The sequence below is a fragment of the Gekko japonicus genome, unplaced genomic scaffold (genome assembly GCF_001447785.1).
Source record: "Gekko japonicus isolate JY-2015 unplaced genomic scaffold, Gekko_japonicus_V1.1 scaffold77, whole genome shotgun sequence".
Taxonomy (NCBI): Eukaryota; Metazoa; Chordata; class Lepidosauria; order Squamata; family Gekkonidae; genus Gekko; species Gekko japonicus.
In genome coordinates this window covers 933,498-961,049 of record NW_015161405.1, presented here as the reverse complement: position 1 = coordinate 961,049, position 27,552 = coordinate 933,498, and the positions used below count along the sequence as shown (strand labels likewise).

The following is a 27,552-nucleotide window of genomic DNA, read 5'->3' as shown; positions in this document are numbered from 1 at the left end:
CAATAATAAAATTTCCTAATTTTCATCAGGTTTTGGCCCTTAGATGTATTTTAAAGGAGAGGCAATGAGTAACTATGTTCAAGGGAATAAATACATTATAACAATAATTTTAACTGGCCTAAAATTGTATTTGTATTGCTCAGCTCTTATAACACAAAATAATATATATTTTCTCCTTACTAAATTATTAGTAGACATTTCTACCAAGATTGATAATCTGGCACTGAATATTTAAGGAGGATTATGCAATTTTTCCAATCATAGCAAATTGAACAGCTCTGTACAAAACATATCAGAAATTGCTGTGAAAACTGGGTTTTTTAATGTTCTGAACCATCCGTAGATTAAATCCTTTCATTTTATAAAAATGTCCAGTCTTTTTCAACAGCATCAACAGCTAGGGCAACATGTCTCAAGGAATCAACTGTTCATTTTTCCAGATGGGCAAAGAACAAAGATCAGTACTGTTTATTTTGTCCATCTGTCCAAGACTTCGCAGATTTCAGTTTACATTAGTGGATCTTTTAAAAAAAAAAACTTTTAGAAAAGAACACATCTGAAAGAAATAATTAAGTTTAAGATAGCTACTGAATGATTGGTCTTTTCTTTCAATAAAAATGATGCTTCTTCCAGTTCAATGCAGTTCAGTGTCACAACTTTGCTTTAAGCAAACATATGCATCTCTGTCCCATTTGAATTGAAGCAATGGATGGGTCTACAGCATCAACTGTAAAAAGAAGTCTTGAAGCCTATGTGAAAATACCAAGAATATTTTGGCACCATTCTTTAAACTGTGGCAGTTCGAGACCCTAGTGCTACATGACTGAGTGAGCTTCTGTCTCTGGCCCTAGCTCCTGCCAAATTAGCAGTTCAAAAGCAAGAAAATGCAAGTAGATAAACAGGTAACATTTTGGTAGGAAGGTAACAGTGTTCCGTGTGCCTTGGCGTTTAGTCATGCTGGCCACATGACCACAGAAATGTCTTTGGACAGCACTGGCTCTTTGGCTTGGAAACGGAGATTAGCACTGTCCCCTAGAGTTGGATTCGACTAGCTTTCAAGCAAGGGAAACCTTTACCTTTACCTTTATAATAAGGTTTAATTTTCACAGAATAAGGGTCTTCTGGCCAGCTATGTTTATTTATTTTAAATCAAAGGCCATCACAAACAAAAAAAGCTGTACATCTAGTAATGCAGAACAAATGCTGTACATCTAGTAATGCACTCAGGCAGACAATGCCAATGGGACTATATTTGGATAAAGTATACTCAACTGTTAGTATACAACACACCTATCTTATAAATAAGTTCAAATCTGGCATCTACCATGTGGATAATAAAATCTGCATAATGTGACCAGATATATATTGGGAATTTTTTTCTACAAAACCAGTGGAAAGTATGCCCTGTGCACTTTCTTTTCCTAGTCCACCTCATTAGATGGCCAGCAGTCACATAGAAGAGGGCCAGGTCCTTGCAAGGGAAAGGAAAATGGGATTTGCCTTTCCTGACAATCTTTGAAGGTCCTCTGCTTGTATTAAATAGTGTCCATGGCAGGAAACAAAGATTCTCTATACCTTGAATCAGCTGTAAAAATAAACTATAGTTTGTTGTTATAAGAACAAGCCTTGCATTTGCTTGCTTTTCCTCCTTCTGAACATCTGAACTAGGTGAAACGGCCAATGACTTTTTTTTGCCCACAGAAAGGAAAGAAAACAAACCATAGTTTGTAATTTTGTCTGGTTTGAATGTCACAACAACCGTTGGCTTGTCGCAAATTAGAAAGTGTTAAATCTTTGAGCCACACACGAGTCTAAGAACTTCTAAGACTCCTTCCCATAACAGCAAACTATGGCTTGTCATTACATCTAATTGCAGCCTCTAAGTAATGTATTTATTTTGATCACAGAGCAAAAGACAAATCTTACCTGCATCTCTGGACTGTTATGCAAATCTACATGCAATCAATTATAATAGTATTTTCACCAAATTGTTTGAGAGAAGGAAACGTTTGGATAAACAGTCTCCATTCCAGCCTCCATTACCTGTGACTTCGAACAGTCTCTTCTTGAATGTGCCAACCACTGTTCCATCCTTCCTTCTGAGTAAAGGACTGCTTCTTCTTTCTGTTACTTTTTGTTTTAACCTGGAGCGAACTTTCAAGTTGGGTTCTGAGGCTGAAAAGGGAAACAACAAAAATATTCATTACCACATTAAAAAAAAGAACAACTGTACAAAGTTAGAAAATGGAAATAGTTGATTCCTCTTCCTTCAGTCACAAGCAAGTTAGTAAGCATAATAGGTTTTCATTTACATGTACTACTTATTTATATAGAACATTTCATTTGCAAAGCTGTTCTAAGATTTTGTTGTGCTTACCCGCACAATAGCCCCACAAGACAGACCAACATCATTCCTCTGAGATCAAGAGACCAAAGGCTACAATGAATCCATTACAGACATTTCCAGACCCAAACCCAAAACCTTTTCCACTGGACCACATGATACATCCCTCCTCTTGATATTTTGTCTGATCAATGAGCTGCAGTAATGCTAGTCAGTCTAGAAAAACCTACCAAAAAGTATAGCTGTGTTGGGCTGTGGTAGAACAGCTAGATTTGAGTCCACTAGCACCTTAGAGACCAACAAGGTTTTTAGGGTATGAGCTCTCAAGAGTCAAAGCTCAAAGGTATCTGATGAAGGGAACTCATCCCCCCCCCATCTTGTTGACTGCTGCTGGAGTTGAATTGAGATGTTCTACTGCAGTCCAGCATGGCTACTCTTTGAAACTACCCAAAAGGTGTTTAGTATTCTCGTATCATGGATTGCACAATCTTTCCCACACCTTTTGCTTGCAATGACTCCTTAGCACAGTTCCAGCTCTGAACTGAATTGTCACCTTGCATCAAAAATATTTTCATATTTGTCATTCCTTTAGTCACTAACACCATCGAGGTCTATTAAGGATAGAGAAATTTCTGCTTTTAAGATTAGTGCTCTCTATAGCATTAAATTGCTCTGTTGACATGTAATGAAACTGAATTATCACTATTTTTATTTCTCAGCTTTACAATAATTGCAGTTGGGAGTGCGGCAATTTCTGCTGCTGACTCGGTTCACATTTAGGGTTATGTTCTATTTATAGCTTTCCACATCCCCCAATTGTAGGTGATTCCCAAATCAGTGCCTGAATAATGTGATATAATATGCTGGGTGCAGAGAAAGAGCTCTTCAACATTCGCCAGGGAGAAGTCCCACTTGCCTCTGAATGTGTCTTCATGCCCAGCTGCTTTGATTGCCTTTCTATTTTTAACCACCTACCCATCACTCCATGCATTTCAATCAATCGCATAAACAGAGAAGACAGTCTTTATGTAGCTGTCTGGAATTGTGCTCCAGTGGAAAAGATAAACCCTTCCATAAAAGATGAAGCGACATTATGGAAATGAAAAGTATTTTAGAATAAAAGGGGAAAGGATGCAATCAGCTTTAAAAGCACCAACACGAGTATCCCAGAAACACCACACCCAGAATACCTTTGAGAGATTCAATAGATGATGAAAAGTGGACAAGAACAGATGAGTTACTGTGATTGTTGTATTTATGCACTGGTTAATTTGGTTTGAGAAAACAGGAAACTATATATTGGAGACCGACACTGCAAGACAGGCAATAGAGTTTGGCAGCCACTTCAATGTCAGGGCCAGGTACAATTGGATACAGACATCTGGCATAAGCAGTTGTGAGGGGCAGGCAGGAACCACTGCAGCAACCAGCTTCTGCTGACCTGGCATAGACAGTCTCTTCACACAAGACAGACTACCAATGGGATTAGGTAAACATCAAGGGACCAGCTGCAAGTCAACCCAGCAGTCAAATGACAGGGGCAGAGCAGATGACCCCAGCTAAAATGGCCCTAGAAAAAGGTATGAGTAGCCTCCTCCCTAATTCCAGCATAGGCTCTATGGCATCTGACCAGCTCCTGACTGGCAGGGGAAAGGCTATCACCCCCACCTGATGCAGCCAAAGAGTTGGCTGGAAGGGAAAGAGGCCTGCTTCCTGGCTCAGCTGTCACCCTGGGCCAAAGGAGGCACAGCCACATTTGTGCAGGGATGAATTTCCATCCCTTCCAACTTCCCCCAGAAGTACTTAAAATATTTCCAGTTTGATTGGAAATGCTTTATAAAGATGTGGATCTCTGATAGAAAACAGGATGATGCTTCCCAAGGATCCATGCAGTATTTTGAATCAACAGAGATAATCCCAACTGTATCGCAGCAAGTAATGAAGTTGTACAGGAAATGGCGGATGGTGTAGCTATACAGCGAATAAATCCTTTGTCTTGACCTTTGGTCATGGTTTAAGATGGATATAAAATGTAGATTGTACTTGGGAAATCACAAGGACATAAAAGTCCATGAAAAAATGAAGAAAATGAAAGAAAAAAAAATGGAAAGACTGTGTCACTGAATTTATACAACAACTCTTCTTAGCTGTGTGATCCCATAATTTACAGCTACATGTTTGAGGAAAGGGATGGCTTTTCTTGAATGGTGGTCCATACCCCTAGCTCAGCTAGACAGAATAGTTATTTAGTTGGCTTCCAGGACAAAAATAAGACATTGTCAGTTATCTGCATAATGATCTGAACATACTGAAGAATTATTTTGTTGTGCTTTTACACCTAAACACACAATTAGGGATTAGCACTGTCTAGAAAATTTGTATCTGTAAGACAGACTTTTAAAAAGCAAATTGTTTGCCAGTGATCGGGCACAGACTGGTGGGAAGGTGATTTGTTCCTAGAGAAAAATATCACTATTGAGGTCGCTTCACAAACTGATCTCCTGCCTATTTCCAAAGAACTAGTTTGGACATGACATCGATGCTGAGGACAGCGTCATGGCCTTCTGAAGACACACACTATACCAGAGCAAGAGTGCTTCTCTGTAGGGGTGATGCAGATATTTGCAGGGGCAGAACTGCTTTACCATTAGGGGAGTCTAAGGATGGTTTTTCCCACTTTCCCCCCATTTCCTTCATCCAGCTTTCAAGTTAGGATCATGACCTCAAATGTAATTCTAATATATGTGCCAGCATGTAGGTGTTTGATGGATGAATACAATAGACTGGGGAGATGGAGTAGCCCTGCAGATTGCTGCTGCCACTTAAAAGTTGACAGGGCAGGGTCGACACTGGATGGGACTCTAACTTGAAAGGTAAGAGGGAAGGGGGGTAGGTTGACAAGCGAAAGCCAGTACTGTGTGAGTGAGAAGAGTTTTATAAGGACCTGATTTAATATGCTGACAGTGCAATACTAAGCAGACTTACACCCTCCTAAGTTCACTAAAGTCAATGGGCTTAGAAGGGTGTATGCATACTTTGGGCTGCATTGCCAGTCACTCACATAGTCCACTTAGCCTAATGCCGTCTAGCCCGACACACTGTGCCTTTCTAATGACTCCAGCCAGAGAGCTTTCTCAAGCCCTACTACTCAAGTTCCCTTGCCTGGAGTGATCTAGGGACTCAATACATGCCGTTCAGCTACTGATTCACTCCTGCCAAGGATGTCATTATGGGTCCCAGATGACACTGCAAGAGACTGCATAACATCTTCCTTTTAGTGTCAGGGGCCACTGATATAAATGCCTGTTTTATCACAGCTGTTTTGCTCTCAGTGTACAAATAGACCACCCTGTTCTTTCTCCCCAGTTCTTAAATCTGCCTGTCCTGATCTTTGAACAGCAATAAGCACTGCCAGCTTATTGTCATTTTGTTTGACTTATACAGTGTTAGTCCAATCAATAAAGGCAAATGGCATCTAACTGTAAATAAGGAGCAAGTAATATATATTCACTATGGTTTGGCAAGAGAGGCACACACGCTTTGAATGGTCAGAGACAAACATCAAGTAGAGATATCAGCATGTTTCTGCTAGAATGGACATAGCAGGGTGGACATACGGTTTTGCAGTTAATCACTTAGTGTGCTTTACATGCTAAACCTTTGACAATAATTGTTCTTCCCGATTTACACATGGATAAATGAAGAAAAGACTTGCATAGTAAGTCCATGGCTAAATAGGGCTTTGGAGTTAATTCCCCCAAGGTTATACTTCCTTTTCCATATTTCCTCCTATATATCCACAGGGTGTGTACAGGCATACAAACACTCACAAGTACCATCACAGTGTCTTCCAATATCCCCACATGATATTATAGGTGGATATAATTTGATCCCCAAGTGCTTACTTATATTCTTTTTTTAGAGCATAGTAATTTCCCCAGACTCTTACTCAATGTGAAATGTGAGGATTAAACCCTAGTGAGTCTAATCCATGAAAAGAATAATCTGTCATATGCAACATGATGCAATATGTTTTGCCCACCACTTCAAAGTAATGAACTCCATCACTTTCTCCTTATACGTTAAAAACTGTTGGATTTCACAACTGGGGCTATTACTGAAAGCTAAGCAGGAAAGGGGGTGTTGTTGTTGCTTAGAGTTGCCCAAAGGCAAGGCAGAAGTTCTGCTTCATAGAGGGCTGTTTGATCCAATGAAAATCATTCAAAAGCATCCCTTACAGCTGGAATTGTTCACAAAGGATTTTATAACATTTATATCCTCCTACAGAGAGGAGTATTGTATTCTTACAAATTAGAGCCAATGCACATGGATGCTACATCGACCAATTTCAGCCATTCGTGTGCATCAGCTCACCACCATAAACATTGGGCAATTTTCTGCATACGCCACGAAGTCCAGACTTGTGGTGAAAGGGAGAGAATGGCTTGGTCCACATGAACAGCTCACCAAGTGGAGAAAAGCTGCCATGTAGAGCAATATGAAGTGGCTTCCACATATATTCTGTCATGCTGTTAAAAGCAATGGAGAAATGCTACCTGTTCACAGCAGAGAGGCTTTACCTCAGTAAGAACATTGATTAAAGCAAGCTTAGTTTCAGATTTGGGTCTTTTATGTCTGGAATATAATACCAGTGCAATTTTAATTAGCTTCATGTACAATGTAACCTTCCATATGGTAGAGTAATTTAACAGAATTAATTGTATACCACCATAAGTCAACGAGACACTGAGGAAAACCATTGAAATGCTATTTCCTTTTCTTTGGAAGAGAATTATGTACAATTTCAGCATGATTTGCACTGCTAACAGTGAAGCCCAACGGGGAGGAATCATTCTCATTTATATTACTTTCCCATGAGAAAATCAAGAGCAAACTATAAAGTTAGTGTCATTCTTCATAAATAGTTCCAAAATACTTACTTGGCTTTGGCCAAGACATCTGATTTGGCAGAAGGAATCTTTAATCACATCTGTGAGCCCAACCAAATAGTCTGTGCATATATACACATGTGTCTTAATAACTCGAGAAATGGCTTTCGTCAATAATCAACATATTTTGTTTGAGAAGTCCTAGCATCATGGCCACAAACCAAGTTGCGCTTTGCTGTGCAGCGTGCAGAATATCTCTCCATGGGACAAAGCTTCCCTTATTTCAGAAGTGAATGAGATGCTCCTGAACACATTAAGGTCTATGGGAGCTTTTGGGTTGTATGATTCTTCTCTTCATTGATACCTCTTTCTCATTCCTGAACCATCAGACTGGTTCATTGGGCCCTCAGAATATGCAACTTTGTGTATCATAGCTAGGATAAAGAAAATTGATCCAATGAAGACAGGACTCAGGGCTAAGCAAGCAGCCCATACCTGGTGACATCCTTAGAGAGAATGGCCTCACATTCTGAGAATCAGCAATGGAAGTAATACAGAGAAGAAGCAAATGGAGACCATAATGATAATACATAATACAGAGAACAAGCTAATGGACACATGCACATTAACTGACATGAGAGAGGAACAAGCTTTTTAATTAGGATATTAATACTTATGAGTATACCTTGATTAGGAACCACAGGTATTAAAAGGGGGAGGGCATGTTATTCGGTATGCAATAAATATTTGCACACAGACTGAATTCCAAGCAATTATCCATGTAGGTATCAAGAGTGCATGGCAGTGTCCTCGTACTGCATGCCCTACCAACTGTGGCTGGCCTCACCCATCATATTTTGCCTTTTTTCCTCTTTTGCTGCTGGCAGCAGGACTGGCTGTGGCCAGCAGGAAGATCAGACAGAGATTAATGGGTCTGTCAAATGAAACTGGAAATTATGACATGCATACAAACCCCAGCCTGTACGCCAAGGTTTACTGGACAAAAATCAGTAGGTGTAAATACTAGAGCTTTCTCCTAAGTTGGTACACTATACAAATTTTACTTCAGGACTAAAAACTAAAGCAGTCACTCTATGTGATCACAGAGTATTTGTGAACAAACAATCTAAAGCAAATATTAAAATCTCTCGATCCAAGCTCTGCAACATTTCTCCAGACCTTTGAACAAGACATATTTTCAAAACTGCCTTCTGATTATGACATTCACAATTCTTCCACAACCCCAAGAGTCTACCTATTTGAAAATCAGCTTAAAGATGGACTTTGGTCCTCAACTATACATGCTTCTGCTTGGGGATACTGCGTACGTCAAAGGAAATTAACACTTGTTATGTAATTATTACAAAAACTGACTGTGAAGTTTTACAAGACTCAAGCACACCAGAACTTAAGCTATCCTGCTCCATTTATACCATATGGCTCCAGGGCCAGTTCTGGTATAATTTTAGTAGATTTCATCTTTAGGAAAACAAGTAATATGAGCAGCATCCCATAACCTTTCCTGGGAAAGTGAATGGCAATACTCAGTTTTGCTAATCAGATTCTATCTAGCTTCTTACACTTTGGCTCCAGATATTCTTGTTGGCCTCCCTAGTCTCCAGGCCATATTCAAATGGGTACTACTGACCTCAAGCAGCCTCCTTGCTGTTCACATGATCTATCCAGCCTAGCCACAAGCACTTCAATCTGTGCTCCAGATAAGGGCTTGGATCCCCTGGAAGCTTTCAGAAGATTGAAAGAATCCCCGTCTGTGGAGTCTGACTTCCTCACCCACACCTTTCACTGTCATCCAAAATGACCCCCAAAATAGCATGAGAGGATCTGGAGCTCTGCCTTGGGAGGGCGGTTTGGCAAAAATTGCCCCCCTGCAAAGCTTGTGGAAACTCTCCAGTGAACTAAAGTCAAACTTTGGATCAGGTCTAATGCAACCTATCAGATATTTCCTTCACCAGGATCCCATTGCTTTTGTCATTCACACAATAAATCCACTTTTGTTTTTGACTGCACATGCAGATAATATTTAGGGGGGAAATGCAGTAACAAGCCCTATAGCAATTCAAACCCACCCAACCCCTGCTCAGTTACAGTGGGTGTAATCATATATGTACAAAATCATCTGAAGACAGCCCATGTGCAGTCCTCCTAATAAGTTCACCTTTCAACCAAAATGTACTTCAGTGAATTTATAGCCCTATATTTAACAACTAAATGGTACACCCCCACTTGCCTATGATATTTACTTTTATAGCAGAGAAGCAGGGATATTGGAAATCTCATTTTATTTCTAACCCTACAAATGACACATAAAGTAACTGAATATTATAAAATATGCTAGTCTTTGGTGAAGAAGCTTCCAAATGAGAATGAAATACCACATTGGTTGAAGCTCCCAGTGAACTGGCACTTACTATTTGCAATTTTTTTAAAAAGGAGGGGAGGTCCACTCCTTGGGACAAAGGTCAAATACTTGCAGGAAAAGAACCTGTCTCTGTATAGGAAAGTTTCATGGAAAAGCTTTGTCTGGAATGGCCCCATGAGGTTGTTGTAGGCTCCAGAATGTCCCTTTTGCCTAAGGGATGGCCCTGTGGCCACCCTGATCAGTCTAGGGTCATTTGACTTGTGTTTCCCTGGTTCCTGTTGCTTCCCCCCCTAAAACCAGCAAGCAATCTTTGGGAGCTTTGTCAATCTGTTGCTGAGGGCTGACATGAGGTCCTCTCCAATTAGGAAGCAAAAGGCAGTGCCTAAAACAGGATACAAGTAATATGTGAACCAATCCTTAGAGCTGTCATCGAAAAGTTCTTTTTCCCTAGCACGTGGCCTACTGTACTGATGTTCTGTTTATACTTTCCCTTTGAAAGCCTGTCACCTAAACAACAACAGAAGTGACCAAAATGAGATCAGTTCATTATTCATCCATGTATGTCATATGTTGTGTTTTTAAAAGCACCCCAGAGTTGTGTGTTCTCTCTGTAGCTGACGTATGGCGTGCCCAAATATTTGGAATAATGTATAGAAAACATCTGGCTTCAATTATATTGCAGTCCTCTTATACAGACAATGAGAATTGAATTAAGGAATATTTTGAAACCCCCACAGAGATGTAAAAGTATTAACAGCTGCACCAGAACGTTACTGTTCAAATGTTTGAAAATGTTTGGCTGTACCAATCAACAATTTTACACCTCATAAATATCAATAATGCTTTTTTTTAAATGCATATTTAAAAGGGGAGGGAACCCTAAATTTCCTAAACATAGTATAATCCAGAGAACACACACACACACACACACACCATATTGAGGCAGGGAAAATACAATGAAACGAGGCACTGAAAAGGCCTGGCATCCTACATATAAAAACTATAAGAGAGAGACTGAGCGAGTGTTTTGTAGCAGTTTCTCATGTTTGCCAATACATCAAAAAGCAGGCTAACCAGTCCAGCAGCTTGTGATTTGTTTGGGGTTTGTTTTGCAAAGAAACTTCTACAGACGTAAGTTGGTAGTGTATACATTTTCCATTTTACAGTATCTCTTAAATGCTTGCAAGTCTCAACTTCTATTGTCTTTCATGTTGGCACTGGCACCGTGCAGGTCTGGTTGAGACCTACTCCAACCTCTGTGTGAAGCTTTCAGCAGACCCTGAAAACTAAAAAAACACCAAATCCAGAGACCAGTCCGCAGTTACACCCTGCTGTGTGTGCCTAGGTCTTCAACCGATGACTAGTGCAGTCGGTGCCAATCATTAATGCTAGAAGAAGGAGGATGTGTCTGAACTCATATCCTCCATAAACAGAATTCACATCCTTCTTTCACCTATATGAAAGGATGCAGGATCCCCCATTCAGTTGTTCAGTCCTCTAACCATTTGTCTGGAGCGGCAAATTTAATCACAAATTGTGATAATCTCCCTTTTAGGAATCACTTGAGCGGTTGGAAGAAATACACACGGCGACAAGTACACAGTCCTGGCCCCATAATTCATGCACAGGGTACTTTTTTGCATATGGCTCTCACAACAACAAAGATGCATAAGCAGAAGCTGAGAGCTGATGCAAATTTAGCAACAGAAGAGCTATTGGCCAGGACCCAGTGCAACTAATTTTGTATGCCTAAGGAGGTTTGGGGTTATTTCTCAAATAGCAGCCCTGTATGCCACATGCCAAACCTCTACGGACTTTTCAAAGCAGCTTGAGATATGGCACAAAGGTCTGCTACTCAACAAAAGAAATTTAGGAATCCTCTTCAGCATGCCCAAGTCCATAGGCATTCCTCAAGTAGCTTTTTGGATCTCAAGCACTGCTTTTTGAGCAACAACAATAGGAGAATTTTCAGATTACAAAGCCAGTATGAACTTCCCTTTCCATATTTGCCAATTTTGTAATTGTCCACTAGAACACAAGTGCAAAATCAAAGCTACATTATAGATAATGAAATGACTATGAGTTTAATGTAAGCTGTTTCTACTCACCTGTTTTGCGAAGTGGGAAATCATCCTTGGCGTCTTGTGCTCCTGGTAATGTGTATTTGTAGGAAGGAGATGTCCCACTAAGGGGTGGAGAACTTTGATCCAATGAGGTATGGTGGGCAGCCCTACAGGAGGTACAGATAAATGGTCATCTCATTGATGGCTAACTTGTGACTTAGCACCCATGCTGAACACTCAGCTGCATTTGCAATGCATCTTGTTTTCTCCAAGTGGGCAGAAGTCAATGGTTCATACAATAGCTCTGATTTGGGATCATCTTCTCCAAACAGCTCACAAAAGGCATGCTGGATAAATGCTGTGATAGTAGAGACAATATTTGCCACTGGACGAGCAATGTCATGTTTCCTAATCTATACCAGATTAATAAAGACCGACTCCTATTTGCATTCTGAATACATAAGGATTTAATTACATGCATCAAAAGAACCTTCAAGATAGAGCTGCAAATCTTTTTTATGTCTCCCCCATTATTATAGAAATTGGCAAGAAATTAAGAAAGCTTGGATCTCAAAGTGTGGAATATCCTTCATCTTCCTTCAGTGGTATGGATTTACTGGCCTCAGCCTGAAGCCTAAAGTGTGGAATATGAAGTATTTGCCTATGGGAAATTTATTTTTGACACCCATTTATGATGATGATTATTATTATTATTATTATTACTACTACTACGATTACTATTACTAGGACAAAGTTTGAGTCCAGTGGCACCTTTAAGACCCAACAAAGTTTTATTCAAAGTATAAACTTTTGTGTGCAAAGCACACTTCTTCAGATAAGGGGAAAGGTGCCACTGGACTCAAAACTTTGTTCTGCTGCTTCAGACCAACATGGCTACCCACCTTAAGATTACTATTACTGTCATTACTACTACTACTAAGAAAATTTGGCCAGGATCAGGGAGAGATGGTTCAGGTTCTCCCTCAGCTGTGAAGTCCAGTGTGCTTGCCTAATCTATTTTACAGGGTTGTGAAGATAAAATTGCATTGGGGTATCTGTGCTTATTGGAGGAAGGCTGAAATAAAAATGTAATAAATACAAGAATAAACCCAGATTTATGTTTGCAACATGCATATAGAGATTGCAAACATCTTCTAGAAACTATCAGGCTTTTAGCTGCAAGTTTCCCATATCCTTTGAGGTAGATGCTATAAGGAAGACGGGAGAAGATTTTGAAGAGAAGAAGGAGAAGGAGAAGGAGAAGAAGAAGTGGAGATTGGATTTATATCCCACCCTTCAGCGGCTTACAAACTCCTTCCCTTCTCCTCCCCACAACAGACACTCTGTAAAGTAGGTGGGGCTGAGAGTGCTCTTTCAAGAACTGCCCTTTCAAGAACAGCTCTTGTCAGAACTATGGCTTGCCCAAGGTCATCCAGCAGCTGCGAGTGGAGGAGTGGGGAATCAAACCCGGTTCTCCCAGATTAGAGTCCACGCACTTAACCTCTACACCAGACAGGAGCCATGGTTCAGAGATGGAGTAGATGCTTTGCCTGTAGAAGGTCCCAGGTCCAACACCCAAGATCTCCAATTCCAAAGGTTAGGTAGCAGGGTGTGTGAAAGACTTCTAGGTAATAGGGGAAAGTGTGGGGGTGTGAAAGGCCTGGAGAGTCAATTCTAGCCGGAGAAGACAATGCTGAGCCATCATCTAAGGTAACACTATATGTTCAAGATAGAAGAAAGATGAACATACGTGTACCAAAGCTTAGGGTGTCGGCTAATGGAATGGTTCTTCCCATTGGCTGGAGAGTCTTTTGTTGCTGATTTACTCAATAGGAACTCCTGAAGTTTCTGCTTAACTTCTGTACTGGCCACTGCTCCTAGAACATACAGAAGTGTTTAAAATGGTTTAATAAGATGGAGTGCTGAGAATTCATGTTTAAAAATACATCCAACAGTTATTGTCAGAGAAAATGTGAAAATGACAGTCAAGCAATAGTTCTAATCAAATAATGCCTCTCCATGCAACTTGGTTCTTTTGATCCTGGTCCAAAAGTCTAATGAAAGAGCCATTATATTGAATTTGGTTTAAATTAGGCCTTTTGTCTTCTCTTCCATTTTTGGACCAAATTCATAAAAATGTCATGCAGGTGAAGAGGCTTGTGAAAGTATATATTTTATTGTGCATTGCTTTGATTTATCCATAAAAGAATCATTTCTGTGAAGTCAAGCAGTACTCATACCACTTTTTAACTGTCTTCTTCTGACTCCTCCCTGCCCCTTGAAGTGGTCGCAAGGTAGCTTCCGACAAATCCATAATTTTATAATTGCTGGATGATCTGAAGCTAAAAGCCAAAGTCTATGAAATGGATGTCACAGGAAGATCATTTTAAGTTGTTCCTTATAACGATGGTCTCCCCTGATAAGCTATTATATATATTGGTTCATCATGAGGTTTAGGAAATTTTCTTGACACCACTGCAGATCACCCAAAAAAGTTTGCAATCCACCCTGGACATAAATTGCTTGCTGAGCAGAAGCAACATTCACAGAGAGCATTTCAAAGTTCCCCCACCATGTGCCAATAGGTTTTGCATCTACAGACCCCATTCGAATGATTGCAAATTCAGTAGCAAGGAGTTTGGTTAAAACGGAACAGGCAACCATGGATAGCACAGTCAGTCCACAAGGAGATTTTCTTGCATAGCTTCACTGAAATCAGGGCAGTGGTATTTCTTCCAAGGGGCATTTGCAAGAAGAGTTCCTCACAGATGGTAAAAAAAAATCAGACAGCGCTTTTAAAACAGACATTAGGTGTAAATAAGAGGTTTAATTTATTGTTGATTTAGTGTAGGGTTGCCAGTCTCCAGGTGGTGGCTGGAGATCTCCCACTATTACAACTGATCTCCAGGCGACAGAGATCAGTTCATGTTGAGAAAATGGCTGCTTTGGAAGTTGGACTCTACGGCGTTATGCCCCAAACTCTGACCTCCTCAGGCTCCACCCCCAAAATCTCCAGGTATTTCCCAACCCAGAGCTGGTAACCCAAATTTGATGGCTCTCGTTTTGGGAAATGGATGATTGTATGGTATGGATCTGATTTGTTTATATGGTGAACTGCCTGGAGTTCTGTTCAGGAGGAAGAGCAGCGTACGAATTTTAAGTAAACAAATAACTGTGAAATACTTTCTGGAAAAATTGTAGATAATGGCCCTGATGCCAGAAGAGGCTCTCACCAAATATATGAGCTTCCTCTTTCAATTCAAAGACATAATTCTCCATGATTAATAAGCGACAGGCATGCATACTCTTCACATGGAAAGAAGAGACAACCACAACCACATGCCAATTAGAGTCTGAACAGCATGTGTGCAGCAGGGAGTTTTCAAAAACACAATGCAAACTGGAGACATCTGCCATGAAGCACATGTGTCAATGTGAATGGCAAAGTAGTACAGAGGCCAGAGAATCCGGTTTCAAAAGTCAGAACTTGGTGGCATACTACCACTTAGTTTATATCATTCCCCATATAAGCTAAACATATCTTTTTTGCATGCCATAAAGTCTTCTATTTTGTTGAAAATTAACACACATTTCATTATCCCCAGAGATTTTTCATTGACAACAAATGTGTTGGGTGGTTCCAATTGGTTAACTCCCCAAATAGCATTTTGAAGCAAAGGAACTATTTTGAGTTTCGCTCCCATTTCTGAGGGGAATTATATGTATCTGCCTCCCCCTAGTGAGTATCGCATTCCAGTCTTGTTCTTTCATTTTGAATTTATTCGCCATAAAGACACAGTAAGAGGGGCTTGAGTGAGTTAACATTCATACACCAAGCTACAGAATTATGTGAAGGTTAGCGGTAAAACCATGAGCACATGAAAATAAATGATACATAGATACGTGCAAATCCTAGCAGTGCAGTTCATGGACAGGATGAAACTGGTGCATAGTGAATCCAAACAGAACTCAGTTGACAGCCCATGTTTTGAGATATGCAATATCTGATAAATTGTGACCACTAATAGTCGACGGTGGTGGTTTAGGTAGCAGTGGGCCAACAGAAACTGGGCTCGGCTAAGCAGATCTTACTTTCTCGGCTTCTTTCTTTGCTTCTGATTGGAGGAAGCTGCTCCCTGCGATGCCGTTCCAGTTCCTGTTCTTGCCTCTGTTGCTCCAGCTTCTGTTCTTTTTCAAGGAGTTCTTGTTGTTGCTTAATGGCCAAGAGTTCCTGTTGTAACTTGCAAAAAAGACAAAGTCATGAGAAATCACAGTCAAGCCAAGTCAACCTCATTCTAGTTGTTGACAATGGCTACAATCCAACTAAAGTCAAGCATCATGGTCCTATCAAATAAAACGGGACTTGCGTTAGTTATGGCTCATGTGCCATTCATTTCAGCGGAACCCTAACCCAATGCCTAACTTTAACTGACCAGGGCCGAAAATTGACATCTATTCTTTACTTTCATGTTTGTCTTCCAGTTCGGTGTTCTGCTGCTTTTTAATGAGAAATATGTCATAAAAGGTGATACAGTATAGTAAATGTGGCTTCCCTTAGTGGATGTCTCCATACAGCCAGGCTTTTGTGTGCACGTTCTGCACATTTGTTGCAGGAGCTAACAGCTCTGATTGTTGTCCTCAAGCAACAAGAAATTCTGCACATCCAACTACTTACAGTTTTGTGTGCAACAGACAGAAAGCACTAGCATAACACAAAATCAAATATCCATGTGGGATTTTTTGAGCTGCTTTACTGAAAGTCCGTACTTAAATTTCAGTCTTATTTGGGACTCAGTATAAAAAGTCACTTTTGCTATTTCCATTTTTATGGGTACATGCAGTCCAAAAGTAACAGACAGCCCAAAGATATTTTGTCAAGCTTTACATTATATATGAACAAAATGGAAGGCAATGTGGGAGCCAAGCATGTTTGTGTATCTTTGGCAACCATACACCTTTGTGAAATGAAGAGTGCTCAGAACTTCCAAAAGTCACAACTTTTATTTTAGGAGCTAAACACTTCACAGATTTGGCTGAAATTCTCAATACAAACTGTACAGCGTAAATTATGCATATGACAGTGAGGTAAAATTGGGCCTCATGAGCTGGGATTTTAGCAGAGACAAAACACACATATATTCAAAATATCAATATGACACTAACTGAGCTCCCTAATAGGCTAGAAACTTTTCAGAATATTGTGATTCTGAACCTCTTGTTCTGCAGGGAAAGAAAGCTTGCTATAAGATAAAAAAATTCAGACAGACCCTTTTCAAACTGCCTTTGTATTCTGTTTTAGTAACTGGTTGCTAATGAATTTTTTCTGTCATTTCAGACAGTCTCATTTTAGTAACCACCTGCTACCAAAATTTATTTACCTGTTCATACAAACCCTCTTGCATTGGGTTAACAAAGTGTAGTTGAGCTGCTTTTGACAGAAACTGCCTTTCCCCCATTTTCAACCCCTTCATTGTGCTTCTGAATCACTGTGGTGTGCTGTCTAAAATGTCCATAGCACTTCCTACAATGTTGCTTCCCCTCGCCATTTTTCATTGCACAATCTTCCACGGACTGTTTAACGTTATAAGGTGAGTGCTTCAGTGCTGCACTGCTATAGCACTTCAGTGTGATTTAGCACTACAGAACCTTAGAACATTTTTTTAAAGTCCGAGGAAGATCGCGTGGCGAAAAGGGGGGAGGGAAGCGGCACTACTTGAAATGGCCATAGCACTTCAGAGACAGCTCATTAACAGAAAGAAATTTGCTGCATGAAACTTCTGTCTTTGCATTGCTTTGCTCAAAATTGGGCCAACAACGAATAACATACGGTTTAGAATTGTAATGTGAAAAGGGCCATAGCCTCATTTACTGTGTGCGCCTGAAGACATTCTTTACAAAAGACAACCAAAGCATCATCTGCATGCAAAGTAACATGAGCTTTCATTGCACACTGTGCTCATGTCTAAAAGTCATAGCTCAAGTTCAGTTACTGAACAAAGACTTTCCCCGAGCCCACCCATTCCTCACCATTAGTCTTTCAACATTAATCTCATTATGGTGGAATCTGGGGGAAAGAAGAAACACCTTCCTACCTTTATGTGCTCCTGGATCTGTGCTTGGTGCTGTCGGGTCAGGTTCTCATGCTGTTTCTGAAATTCTGCAATGAGAAGCTGTTTCTGAATCTGCTGCTGCTGCTGGATAAGTAGCAGTTCCTGCTGCAGCTGCTTTTCCCGCAGAATTGGGTCCACCATGGGAACCATCATCCTGAGATCTGTTCGCAAGTCTAATGGTGTGATCGGTTCTAACCTCACCGGTACTTCTGACTTCACGTCTACTGGTAGGCAAGGACAAAAAGAAAAAGCAGAAAAGATATTGCCATGTCAGAGCTTTACAAGAATCCAAGCAGTGTGGAGAAAGGGTGTGGGGAGAACACCCTTTCTGGAACTTGGAGTGGGCTGCCAAAGCTGATAGGCTGTGGAACCAAGAGTGATAGACAGAAGTACTTCTTCACACAGCACTTAATTAGCTTTTAGAATCTGCAGAAGTCCACTGGCTTAGATGGCTTTAGAAAGAGCTGAGAGGAACTCATGGAGGAGAGCAGGCCCATCAATGGCTATTTGAAGAACTAACAAGAGGGTTGTTGCCTTCAAGTTCTCTTGTGGGTTTCCAGAAAGCACTTGGCAAGCCAGTCCTTGAAGTAGGATGCTAGTCTAGATGGACTCTTGGTCTGAATCACACAAGGCTCTACTGACATTTTAAGGTTTTAGAAGTAATGAAGACAAGCCTGAATTTACACTACCTGCTAAAAAAAAAAATCTAAGGAGATTTTCTTTGTCACTGTGAATAATCCAAAAGTGTATAAAAATTCACGCTAGCTACCAAAAGTATTTTATTCAGCAGCTACCTTTAAAAGGTCTTATGGTTTTCCCTGCTCTTGAGTTAAATACATACAGCAATGTTCCACCTGGTAGTTGGGGATGGCATACTTTTGTCCATTAACTGAAACTGGAGGCATGCTTCGTTGCCACATGCCAGAGGCTTGCCTTGTAATCTATAAAAATAAGAACTACCTGTCCCTAGAAAATTCTGCTATGAGATTTCTGGAGAGGGTGTGTACATGAGCCCAGATGGATGGAGCTGTGCCTTGTAAGTTGCCTCTCTCTCTCTGTTCCCTGTTCACTTGTCAACAGCTCTCTCCCTCTCTTTCTCATGGGTATTTCAGGAATCCTACTTGCAGGAATCTTACTGCGGGACAAGGTCCCCAGGGTAATGCTTCACAGCCTCAGGAGCCGTCTCGCTTTAGAAGGAGGCTGGAGAAATCAGGGCTACAGACAAGAGTTCATTCGGCTGTGGTGACTGTTGCGGTCAAACAGGGGCATTCAGACCTTGCTTCTGACACTTCCCTCCACTCCTTCCCTGTGCTCTTCATCCAGAAGCCTCTCCTGCCAGACGCTCATGCTGTGCCTTTATCCCTTATCAGGGAAAGGGGGTGGGGCACCCACCCTGCTGGCAATGGCAACTGGCCACTTCAGCTTGGCCCGACTCACTTCTGGTCAGTCCTCCCCCACCCCAGACAGACACCCGGTGTTTCTGCAGGAGCCAGCTGTGCTTCCCAACTGAAAGCAAACGGAGCAACAGCCAGGACTCAAGAAAAAATGCCACAGCAAGCTTCCAGGAAGGCTGGGCGATCCTTTTGCATCTGAAGCGACCGAGCACTCTGATCACACCCACTGCAGATGTACAACTGAATTAGCCACCCAAACTGCCACCTCAGCAGAGTCTGATTGGAAGGACACAGCTTATAGCTTCAGCTTAAACAAAGATACGGCAGGCAGCCATGATACTTTGGGTTCACAGGAACTTTTAATTATCCAATTCATTAATTTTCTGCCGCCACTTAGACGTTCTCTCGCAGCCCACTGCAAGCATGTTTCAGGACAGGAATTGCTGTGGTGACACTTCCCAGCACTGTGGGAGGTGAGGAGAAAGGGGGGGGGAATGTGAGGGCGGGAACATTTCCAGAGCAAAAACACACTTTGATGGGGAATTAAATTCAGGTCCTCAGAAGTGAGGGAAGTGTTTCTAAGGCTTGGAAAGGGGGTTTATTGCCAAAGGCAGGATCTCAGCCTGGTTTCCATGAATAGGAACAACGTCTGGAACACAAATAAGATGAAAAAAAGGGTAATACTCTCTCTCTCTCTCTCTCTCTCTCTCTCTCTCTCTCTCTCTCTCACACACACACACACACACACACACACACACTCCTCTGCACTCTTCTTACTTTGACATCCATGCCAAACCATTATGGTTCTATATTTAGACAGAGGATTGAGCTACAGTATGCTAGCAAGGTTTTGGGAGAACAAGATATGTGTTGGTTTCTCCCTCTACTTCTAAGAGTCACAATGAACCATGAAGATTTCTGTTCTGGTGTCACAGAGTTTGTTCTAGATGGAAGTATTGCCTTTAGGTGTGGCTCACAACCAGGGTCGTCACAAAATTCCCTTAGTTAAAAACCACCCAAACTAAAACTGAACCAGTAAGATAGCCCCACATTTGTTATTTGGAAAGACTGCCTCCTTGCCTCAGGTCACAGCAGCTACACAGAACTTAATTAAGTCCAATAGCAGAATACCACATGGGATAAGAGATGTATTGTCATTTATACAACCTGTGGAACATCCAGCAACTCCCTAATGGGGGCCAGACACTCCAGCAACTCCCTGATGGGGCCCAGTGGGAAGTTTGCCACTAGAACATTTTAGAAGTCATACCAACTGTCATTGATTTAGCCACAGAATTAGAGTTCTCCATATTGTTTGCCCAGAAAGAAAATCTATTCTAGTTGTGAGCAGAATAGGGCCCATGGAGCAAAATGGAACATGTGACATTTCATCCAGTAGAGGGCAGTAGTACACAAGTAGACCAGCCATCTGTTTCAAAGACAAAAACTCTTCATTAGCCTCAGTGTCCAGATGTACATATCAGAGGTATGCAAATCTGGACAACAAGAGTCTTCTCCATTAAAAAAGAAAAAACACCACCACAAAATAGAACATTTGCTTTCCTTGTTTAATTTACATTTTCTCAAGTAGATCACTATAGAGAAGATGGGACTCAAAATCTAATAGGACTATTCAGGCAGTAACATGATCTGTAAGCTCTTCAAACAAGAAGTATAAATGCAGTTTTTTAAAAATATATACTTGAATCAATATTGTTAAGCTTATAATCCAGCAAAAGAAAAAATGGTGGGAGATGTTGAGTGCCTTGTACTTTTCCTATCAATAAACAGATAGGGTTGTTTTTTAAAAAAAATTTCGGAACAGCTATTGTGAATCCCAGAGCATAATTTGCATGCCTAGTTTTCGACCCAGATGGTATTATCTTGCGCCAACTCCTGGCTTTTGTTCTAATCACAAAATTATAAAAAAATCACCCTTAAGTTACAAAAACTACCCTTGATTATAAATAATTGTCCCAGCCCAAGAAAAGAAAGCGGCCAGCAAGATCCCAGCCCTTTCATCCAATTTATTCTGCAGCAACCCACATTCCATTTGTCTAGACTAAATATAGCAGCGTTTATACAAGAAATCAATAGTGCTTGGAGAGAGCAGAGCAAAGACATGAATATTTCATCAAACTCACAGAGAAATGGCAATCAGCAAACTGACAGCTCAGTGGAGGCTGACTCCTCCGGCCCTGCAGATAAGCCTTTGTTATTTGGACGGTGGCTCATCCCCCTTCAAGTCACAGCCTTATCACAGGCAGGATTCTATTTTTAGCATTAATTGCATTGTAGGTGACAAAGGCTTATCATGTTTAAAGTGGAGAGATGGATTTTCTTACATCCGTTCTGCCATATAATAAGCCTTGCCAGGAACAACACAAGTTGCCCGAGTGCTGCAAAATCCAGCCGCATTTGGGGGCTTGCAAACTGAACCCCACAATTTGAGTGGAAATCTCTCCCCCCCTTCCCTTCCCCCAGAGTTCTCTGCACTCACAGCTCAATTTGACATATTCCAGATACTGAAACAAAGAACATATTACAAAACAAAGCATGTACACATGGTACAAAGAAACAAGATAAAAAAAGAAAAAGAATGGTGGAAATTGTAGGGTCATCAACGTGAACTACATATTTTTAGCGTTCTCCAATTTATCAGTTTTATGACCCACACGTTCACAGTTATAATTCTTCACTCTGAGGGGTTTTTTAAGTCCAGGACTTTAAAACGTTACCTAAAAGTACTAAATACTCAAGCTTCTTGCTGACTAATTAAGTGGCCCATATTTGGGACAGTTATAAAAAATGCAAAAACCCAAACCTACAAGGCAAGCTCAAGATGGGCAGCACCCAAAGGTCCTGCTCTGTTAATGGTGGAACCTTCCTCAAAAGGAACTGGCCTGTTGCACCGCTGGAAAGTTCCTTGCACTGAAGGAAGACTCTGCCCTTAGTAACAAAATCTTTGCATCCATCCCAAGATAACAATGCATAAGACAGCCTTCCAGAAAGATAACTGGATGTATCATAGTTTCAAAGGGCAGCGGTGTTAGTCTGCAATAGAACAGCTACATTTGAGTCCAGTAGCACTTTAGAGACCGACCAGATTTTTAGGGAATAAGCATTTGAGAGGTTGCAGTTGTGATGATTACCTGCAGCAGCAAGCTGACGATAGGTTTGGGGTACTGTACATTCTGATTATTAATTACTTTAGAACCGGCTCAGTCCCAAGTTGCTAGCAGAAATTTAGGAAACAATCATTTCCTTTAGCCTTGATAGTATATCCACTGCTGGATACAGATTTGCTGCCGTGGGAGAGAAATAATTTGTGCATGGCCACTCCAGTGGTGGAGTTTGTTGCTGTGGGCTGTGGTGTGCTGTGAAAATACGATGTTTCTTCTGAACACTGTGTGTGCTGTGGTTGTATTGTTTCTCCTCTCTCTCTCTCTCTCTCTCTCTCTCTCTCTCTCTCTCTCTCTCTCTCAAGGAGGTATCTACTGTCTCTTGGACCCAGTCTGCCAGCCCCCCCCCCGCAGATTTAAGGAACCAGGAGGGGGCAAGGGTCATACAAGCAGGCAGTAGGTCTCAGACTTCCAAGAATTCTGCCTGCGTCCTCATGTCCACATCCACTGATGGGAAGGGGTTCTGCCAATTGATGGAATATTCTTTATCAGTGACAAAACAGATTCAGTGTTAATGAACAAGCATCCACAAACAATGGTGCTATCATTGTAACATATTAAAACATACTGAATGATTTTGAACAGGGAAGGTGTTGGCTTTTTTTTCATTAAAAACATATTATAGGCTGGGATCCAGAAAGCACAAGGGCTGATAGTGGCTGATGTTTACTTCTAGCAGCATCACTTCACAGTTCATTTTGCATCATTCCAGAGTGCCTGCGAGGGGGAGGGGGGCTTTTGGGCTACCGCCTGGAGAGAGAAATGAAAAAGTCCTTGCACATATGAGGCACTATTATTTTCAGTGCTTTGGATTCCACCTATCATTATCATTTCTGTAAATGTTTGTATATATGCCAAAAATTAGAAGCAATATAAAGGTAAACAATGATTTGACATGTAAAAGGTTTTCCCTCCCACAAGCATCTGAAAGGGAAATACAGACAACAACATATTTCTAAATCAGGGGTGTCAAACATGCGGCCCGGGGGCCAGATCAGGCCCCCCCAGAGGGCTTCCATCAGGCCTGCAGTGGAACTGGCCATCTCCTACTTCCAGTTCTGCTGCTGCTGCTGCGTCATAGCTTGCTTCGCCAGACTCTCTTAATCAGTCAGCCATTTCATGTTTTAACCTGGGTCCTAGACTCAGAACTCTGTGCATGAGATTTCGGTGGTGAATGTCAATAAATCAAAAGTAGGTTTGCAGTTTACAGAGCTAATGTTTTAAGCATGTTTTTATTTTAAATAAAAAAATCTTTGTGTTTGGGTCCTTTATAAGGTTTATGTCTCCACTACCTGGCATTACATTTTATGACACACATGGCCTGGCCCAACAAGATCTCATTTATGTCAGATCCGGCCCTCAGAACAAATGAGTTCGACACCCCTGTTCTAAACTATCACTAAGAGGTACAGAAATACCACCTATGAAGTGAAAGAGTTGGCATTCTGAAGATTAATCCCTTCATTATACTGACTGGACCTGCTCTTTGGGTACATGTAAACAAATCCTAGTAGCTCAATCATGAACGTCTCCTAATTTCAGTCACTCAAAGAAGCTCTTACGGTTCACCCTTCTTCCCTTAGTGAGCACTAGGAAGTGAGGAGATTAATTGACCTCCTGTCCTGCATTGAAGTTTTGAGTCAGTCTTCTGCAGAAAACCAGAGATTCTGACCGGAACAAATTCAAGATCCTGTGTCAAATCCACAACAGAGTGCCAACAGTATTAAATACTTGAAATATATCTTGGCCTCTATGGTGTTTTTTATACTTCAGCAGGCCCACTTTTTCTGCATTGTCTTGCCAACTGACTGAGCAATTGCCATTGTTCAAAAAGAGCTGGTTTTCCTGACAAGGAATCTGTGTGTCTTTCACACTGCTTACTTATGCAATGGGCAAGACAAAAATAAGGCAGAGATAAATGTGGAATTAACCTTCAGATTTACTTGAGTGCTTTAGAAGTTGCCATTATTCTGCCAGCTAGCTGGTATTAAAAACAAACATATATGCTAAGATCTCTGCTGATGCTGGTGGATGTTACTGGCATCACAGAGCTGAGCCATACCAGCACCACTTCCTGAGTTGGCTTGGGATGCCAATGCCATGCCATGTGCGAAGACTTAACACCAAGAATGGCATAATTACACTTATTATAGCTTCTACATCCTTCCAGAATTTCTGAATGGAGGGGCACTCCCACCTCCCACAGCCTTTCCAGCATATTGGACTGATAAATATCAATGAGTCTTCATTTTAAAAAACTGAAAATTTATGTTAAAGGTTTTTGATTTGTTTAAAGAATTCTGCCATATCTGCTGCCAAAATTAGTCTGAAAGCTCCCTGCCCAGGTTAAGTTGCAATTTTTTAAAATTGAGCTGTATTAAGGTTCCTAAGTAAAATTTGTTGAATGGCCAGAGGTCATTTCGGGGGGGGGGAAACGCGGGGGAACGCAGTTCCCCCTGGTGAGGTACCGGGGGGGCACATGACGAAGCCCCGCCCCCTGCTTCCGGCCGCTCCGCTTCCGGCCCTCATTCAGCCAGGAGGAGTCAGGAGAAGAGGGAGGGTAAGTTGCTTCCTCCCTGCCTCTCCCCACCCCTGCCTGCCTGGGGCCAGGGAGGGCCTTCACGGGGCTTCCTTGCACTCCCGCCGGCCTTGCAGGTCCATTGCCGGGCCCCTCATGGGGCTCGGCAGTAGAGCTGCAAGGCCGGTGGTGGCGGCCGGGACAGTTGGGGGTGGGGTGTGTGGCCTTATGACACATTTTCGGTGATGTCAGGGGGTGTGGCCTTATGACACACTTCCGCTGATTTCAGGGGGTGTGGCATATGCTAATGAGTTATGCTAATGAGTTCCCCTAGATCTTTTTCTACGAAATGACCCCTGTGAATGGCTGAAACCATGCCCTTCTAACAGCCATTAAAATTCTTAGTAATCACTTCAAACTCAAGTAACTGAGAAAATGATGTACCTGAACATTTGAGTTTCTCTATAATATTTCTAGCCTGAAAGTATCTAAACCAGTGAATCTGTATTTGAGGTTTCCTTTCCAGAAAATCTTTGTCCAAGATCTTTTCTTTGTGAATCCAGTCTATAGGTTGTGCTATGCCAGCATGACTGCCAGAGGAAGAGGAAGCAGTAGCAAAGGGGCTTGATCAGAGATCTGGAGCTGCTGGAACAGCTGTTGCTGTAGGAAGCCTCCCCCCAGCATCTAAAGGGACACAAGAAATTGAGTTTATATACAGTGTGGCTTGTTTTCCTTCCTGTAAGTAAAATGTATTTGTGTTGTAGGGTTGCCAACCTCCATGTGGTGGATGGAGATCTCCTGGGATTACAACTGGTCTCCAGGCAGCAAAAATCAGTTCACTTGGAGAAAATGGCTGCTTTGGAAGGTAGACTCTATGGCATTATGTCCCACTGGAGTCCCTCCCTTCCTCAGGCTCCACCCTCCTCAGGCTCAACCCCCCCAACCACCAGGTATTTTCCAACCGGGAACAGAACAACTCTATTGTGTTGCCAAGGTACCTTGCCTCAATGAGCTTCTTTGACAATCAAAAGCCATTAAAAATAGTCCTTGCCTTAGGCAAGAAAATGGCCTCTGGCAAAACACCCACCAACCAAAAAAGAAAGGCAATCATAAGAACTTCGCTTATATGCATCTGGGAGAATAGCCCTTTCCCACATTCCAGTATGTGCCTTGCAGAGGGGTGGGGTGTGCTCCTGTTGCACACAACGATGCCTGTGTTGATAAATGGACTGATATTTGTTTTTGTGGACTTATATTTGCTGACACACCACATGAACTGTGAATAACAAACATCCTAGGCTTAGGGAACGCTGCTTGAATCACCAATTTCTGAAAGGTTACACAGAGAAAGTGCTTCCTGCATTTCATGTTAATAAAGCTTGTAGATACACAAGATCCTGGCCTGAGGGGAAGAAGCACATTTTGCCATTGTTAGCAGAAACCACAGTTTAAAGACAAGTAATCCCCCATTACTAGAGGACTGGATGTCACACAATACACGGATCAGATCTTCATCTGAATTGCCATTTCCAGGTATATGTTGCTTTGATTGCCTGGGAAAGCCGAGATCTATCTGCACATCAAGGAAGATCCTGACACCAAGACTTCACACCTGACCAGATGGCTTGTCCCCGAGTTAGAGTTTAGAGTTTCAAATATTGGCCAAACCCTTAAATCAACCCCCTTACTACACGCACCAATGGTAGTAGGGATGGGACGGACTAACAGGTATGTGGATCTCAGGATGGCAAGGTTGCCACCCATCCCAAAGATTCACCTATAAAAGCTAAGGACCATGTGCTGGGTCCTTTGTTAGCTGCAAACCCTTCATCATCCTCTGTCTGCTTTTACCCCCTAAAGCCCAGCATGCTATCCATCAACCCTGTTGTCTACTCGATCTCCTGGTGTGCGCAGCCAAGGAGGTCCATACTTGCCGGCTGGTTCTGGCACTGTGACTTAGAAAAAAAAAACCTAGGTTCTATTTCCTTACCCTCAATTCTTCATTGCAACAGACAAGGCTTCAGGAAAGATAAGTATGAACGTGTACCTACCTACCACCTAAGTAAAAAGGAACTATTTTTCTATTTCTGTACTGCTAAGGACTTGATTGTATGTGTGTGAGATTCTGTTCTGTGTGTATGTGATTTTGATATTCTTCAGTAAAAGACAATTTGCTTTGAATTCACCAGTCTTGACTGTCTCACTGGGATATTCTTGGGGTGGATCAGACCTCCATAAACGTTGGCAAGAACCCATATTAAATTTAGTTTACCATCTGCTGTAGATAAAGCAGTTTGGTTAATCGAAAATTGGAGGCACACGCTGGGATATGCCCTGAGAGTGTGCAGAAACAAAGCAAGTCGACACGCTGTTTCTCGCCACGCTCAGATGTAGAGGAATGGTCCGGTCCTAGGGTCCGTGAAAGGTTTCTGTCTGCGAGCCTGGCTCTTTAGAGAGCACTCTATCATGGGAGGTTTTCCTTTGTCTCTTTCCGTCTATCCCTGGAGCAACCCCGCGCCGCGCTCCCCGTCTGTCGTGGGTGGAAGCTGGAACGTTGTGCAAATGTGGAAGCACCTGAAACCCTCATCAAAGCCCCACGTACTCTCGTACGTTGATGACATTCTTGTCAGCCCCCACAGCTGAAGAAGTCACAGACATAACCAAGGAGGTTA

General features: G+C 41.8%; 1 protein-coding gene across 1 annotated transcript in view; it reads right to left on the bottom strand.

Annotated features, from left to right (window-relative positions):
- HDAC9 (histone deacetylase 9) overlaps window positions 1-27,552 on the bottom strand; it is a 150,553-nt gene that overhangs the window by 41,032 nt on the left and 81,969 nt on the right. The window contains exons 3-7 of the mRNA XM_015426220.1: window positions 17,769-18,007; window positions 15,769-15,916; window positions 13,427-13,553; window positions 11,722-11,843; window positions 2,044-2,175 (exon numbers count right to left, since the gene is read on the bottom strand). Coding sequence (XP_015281706.1) covers window positions 2,044-2,175; window positions 11,722-11,843; window positions 13,427-13,553; window positions 15,769-15,916; window positions 17,769-18,007 — 768 coding nt within the window. The remainder of the gene's footprint in view (window positions 1-2,043; window positions 2,176-11,721; window positions 11,844-13,426; window positions 13,554-15,768; window positions 15,917-17,768; window positions 18,008-27,552) is intronic.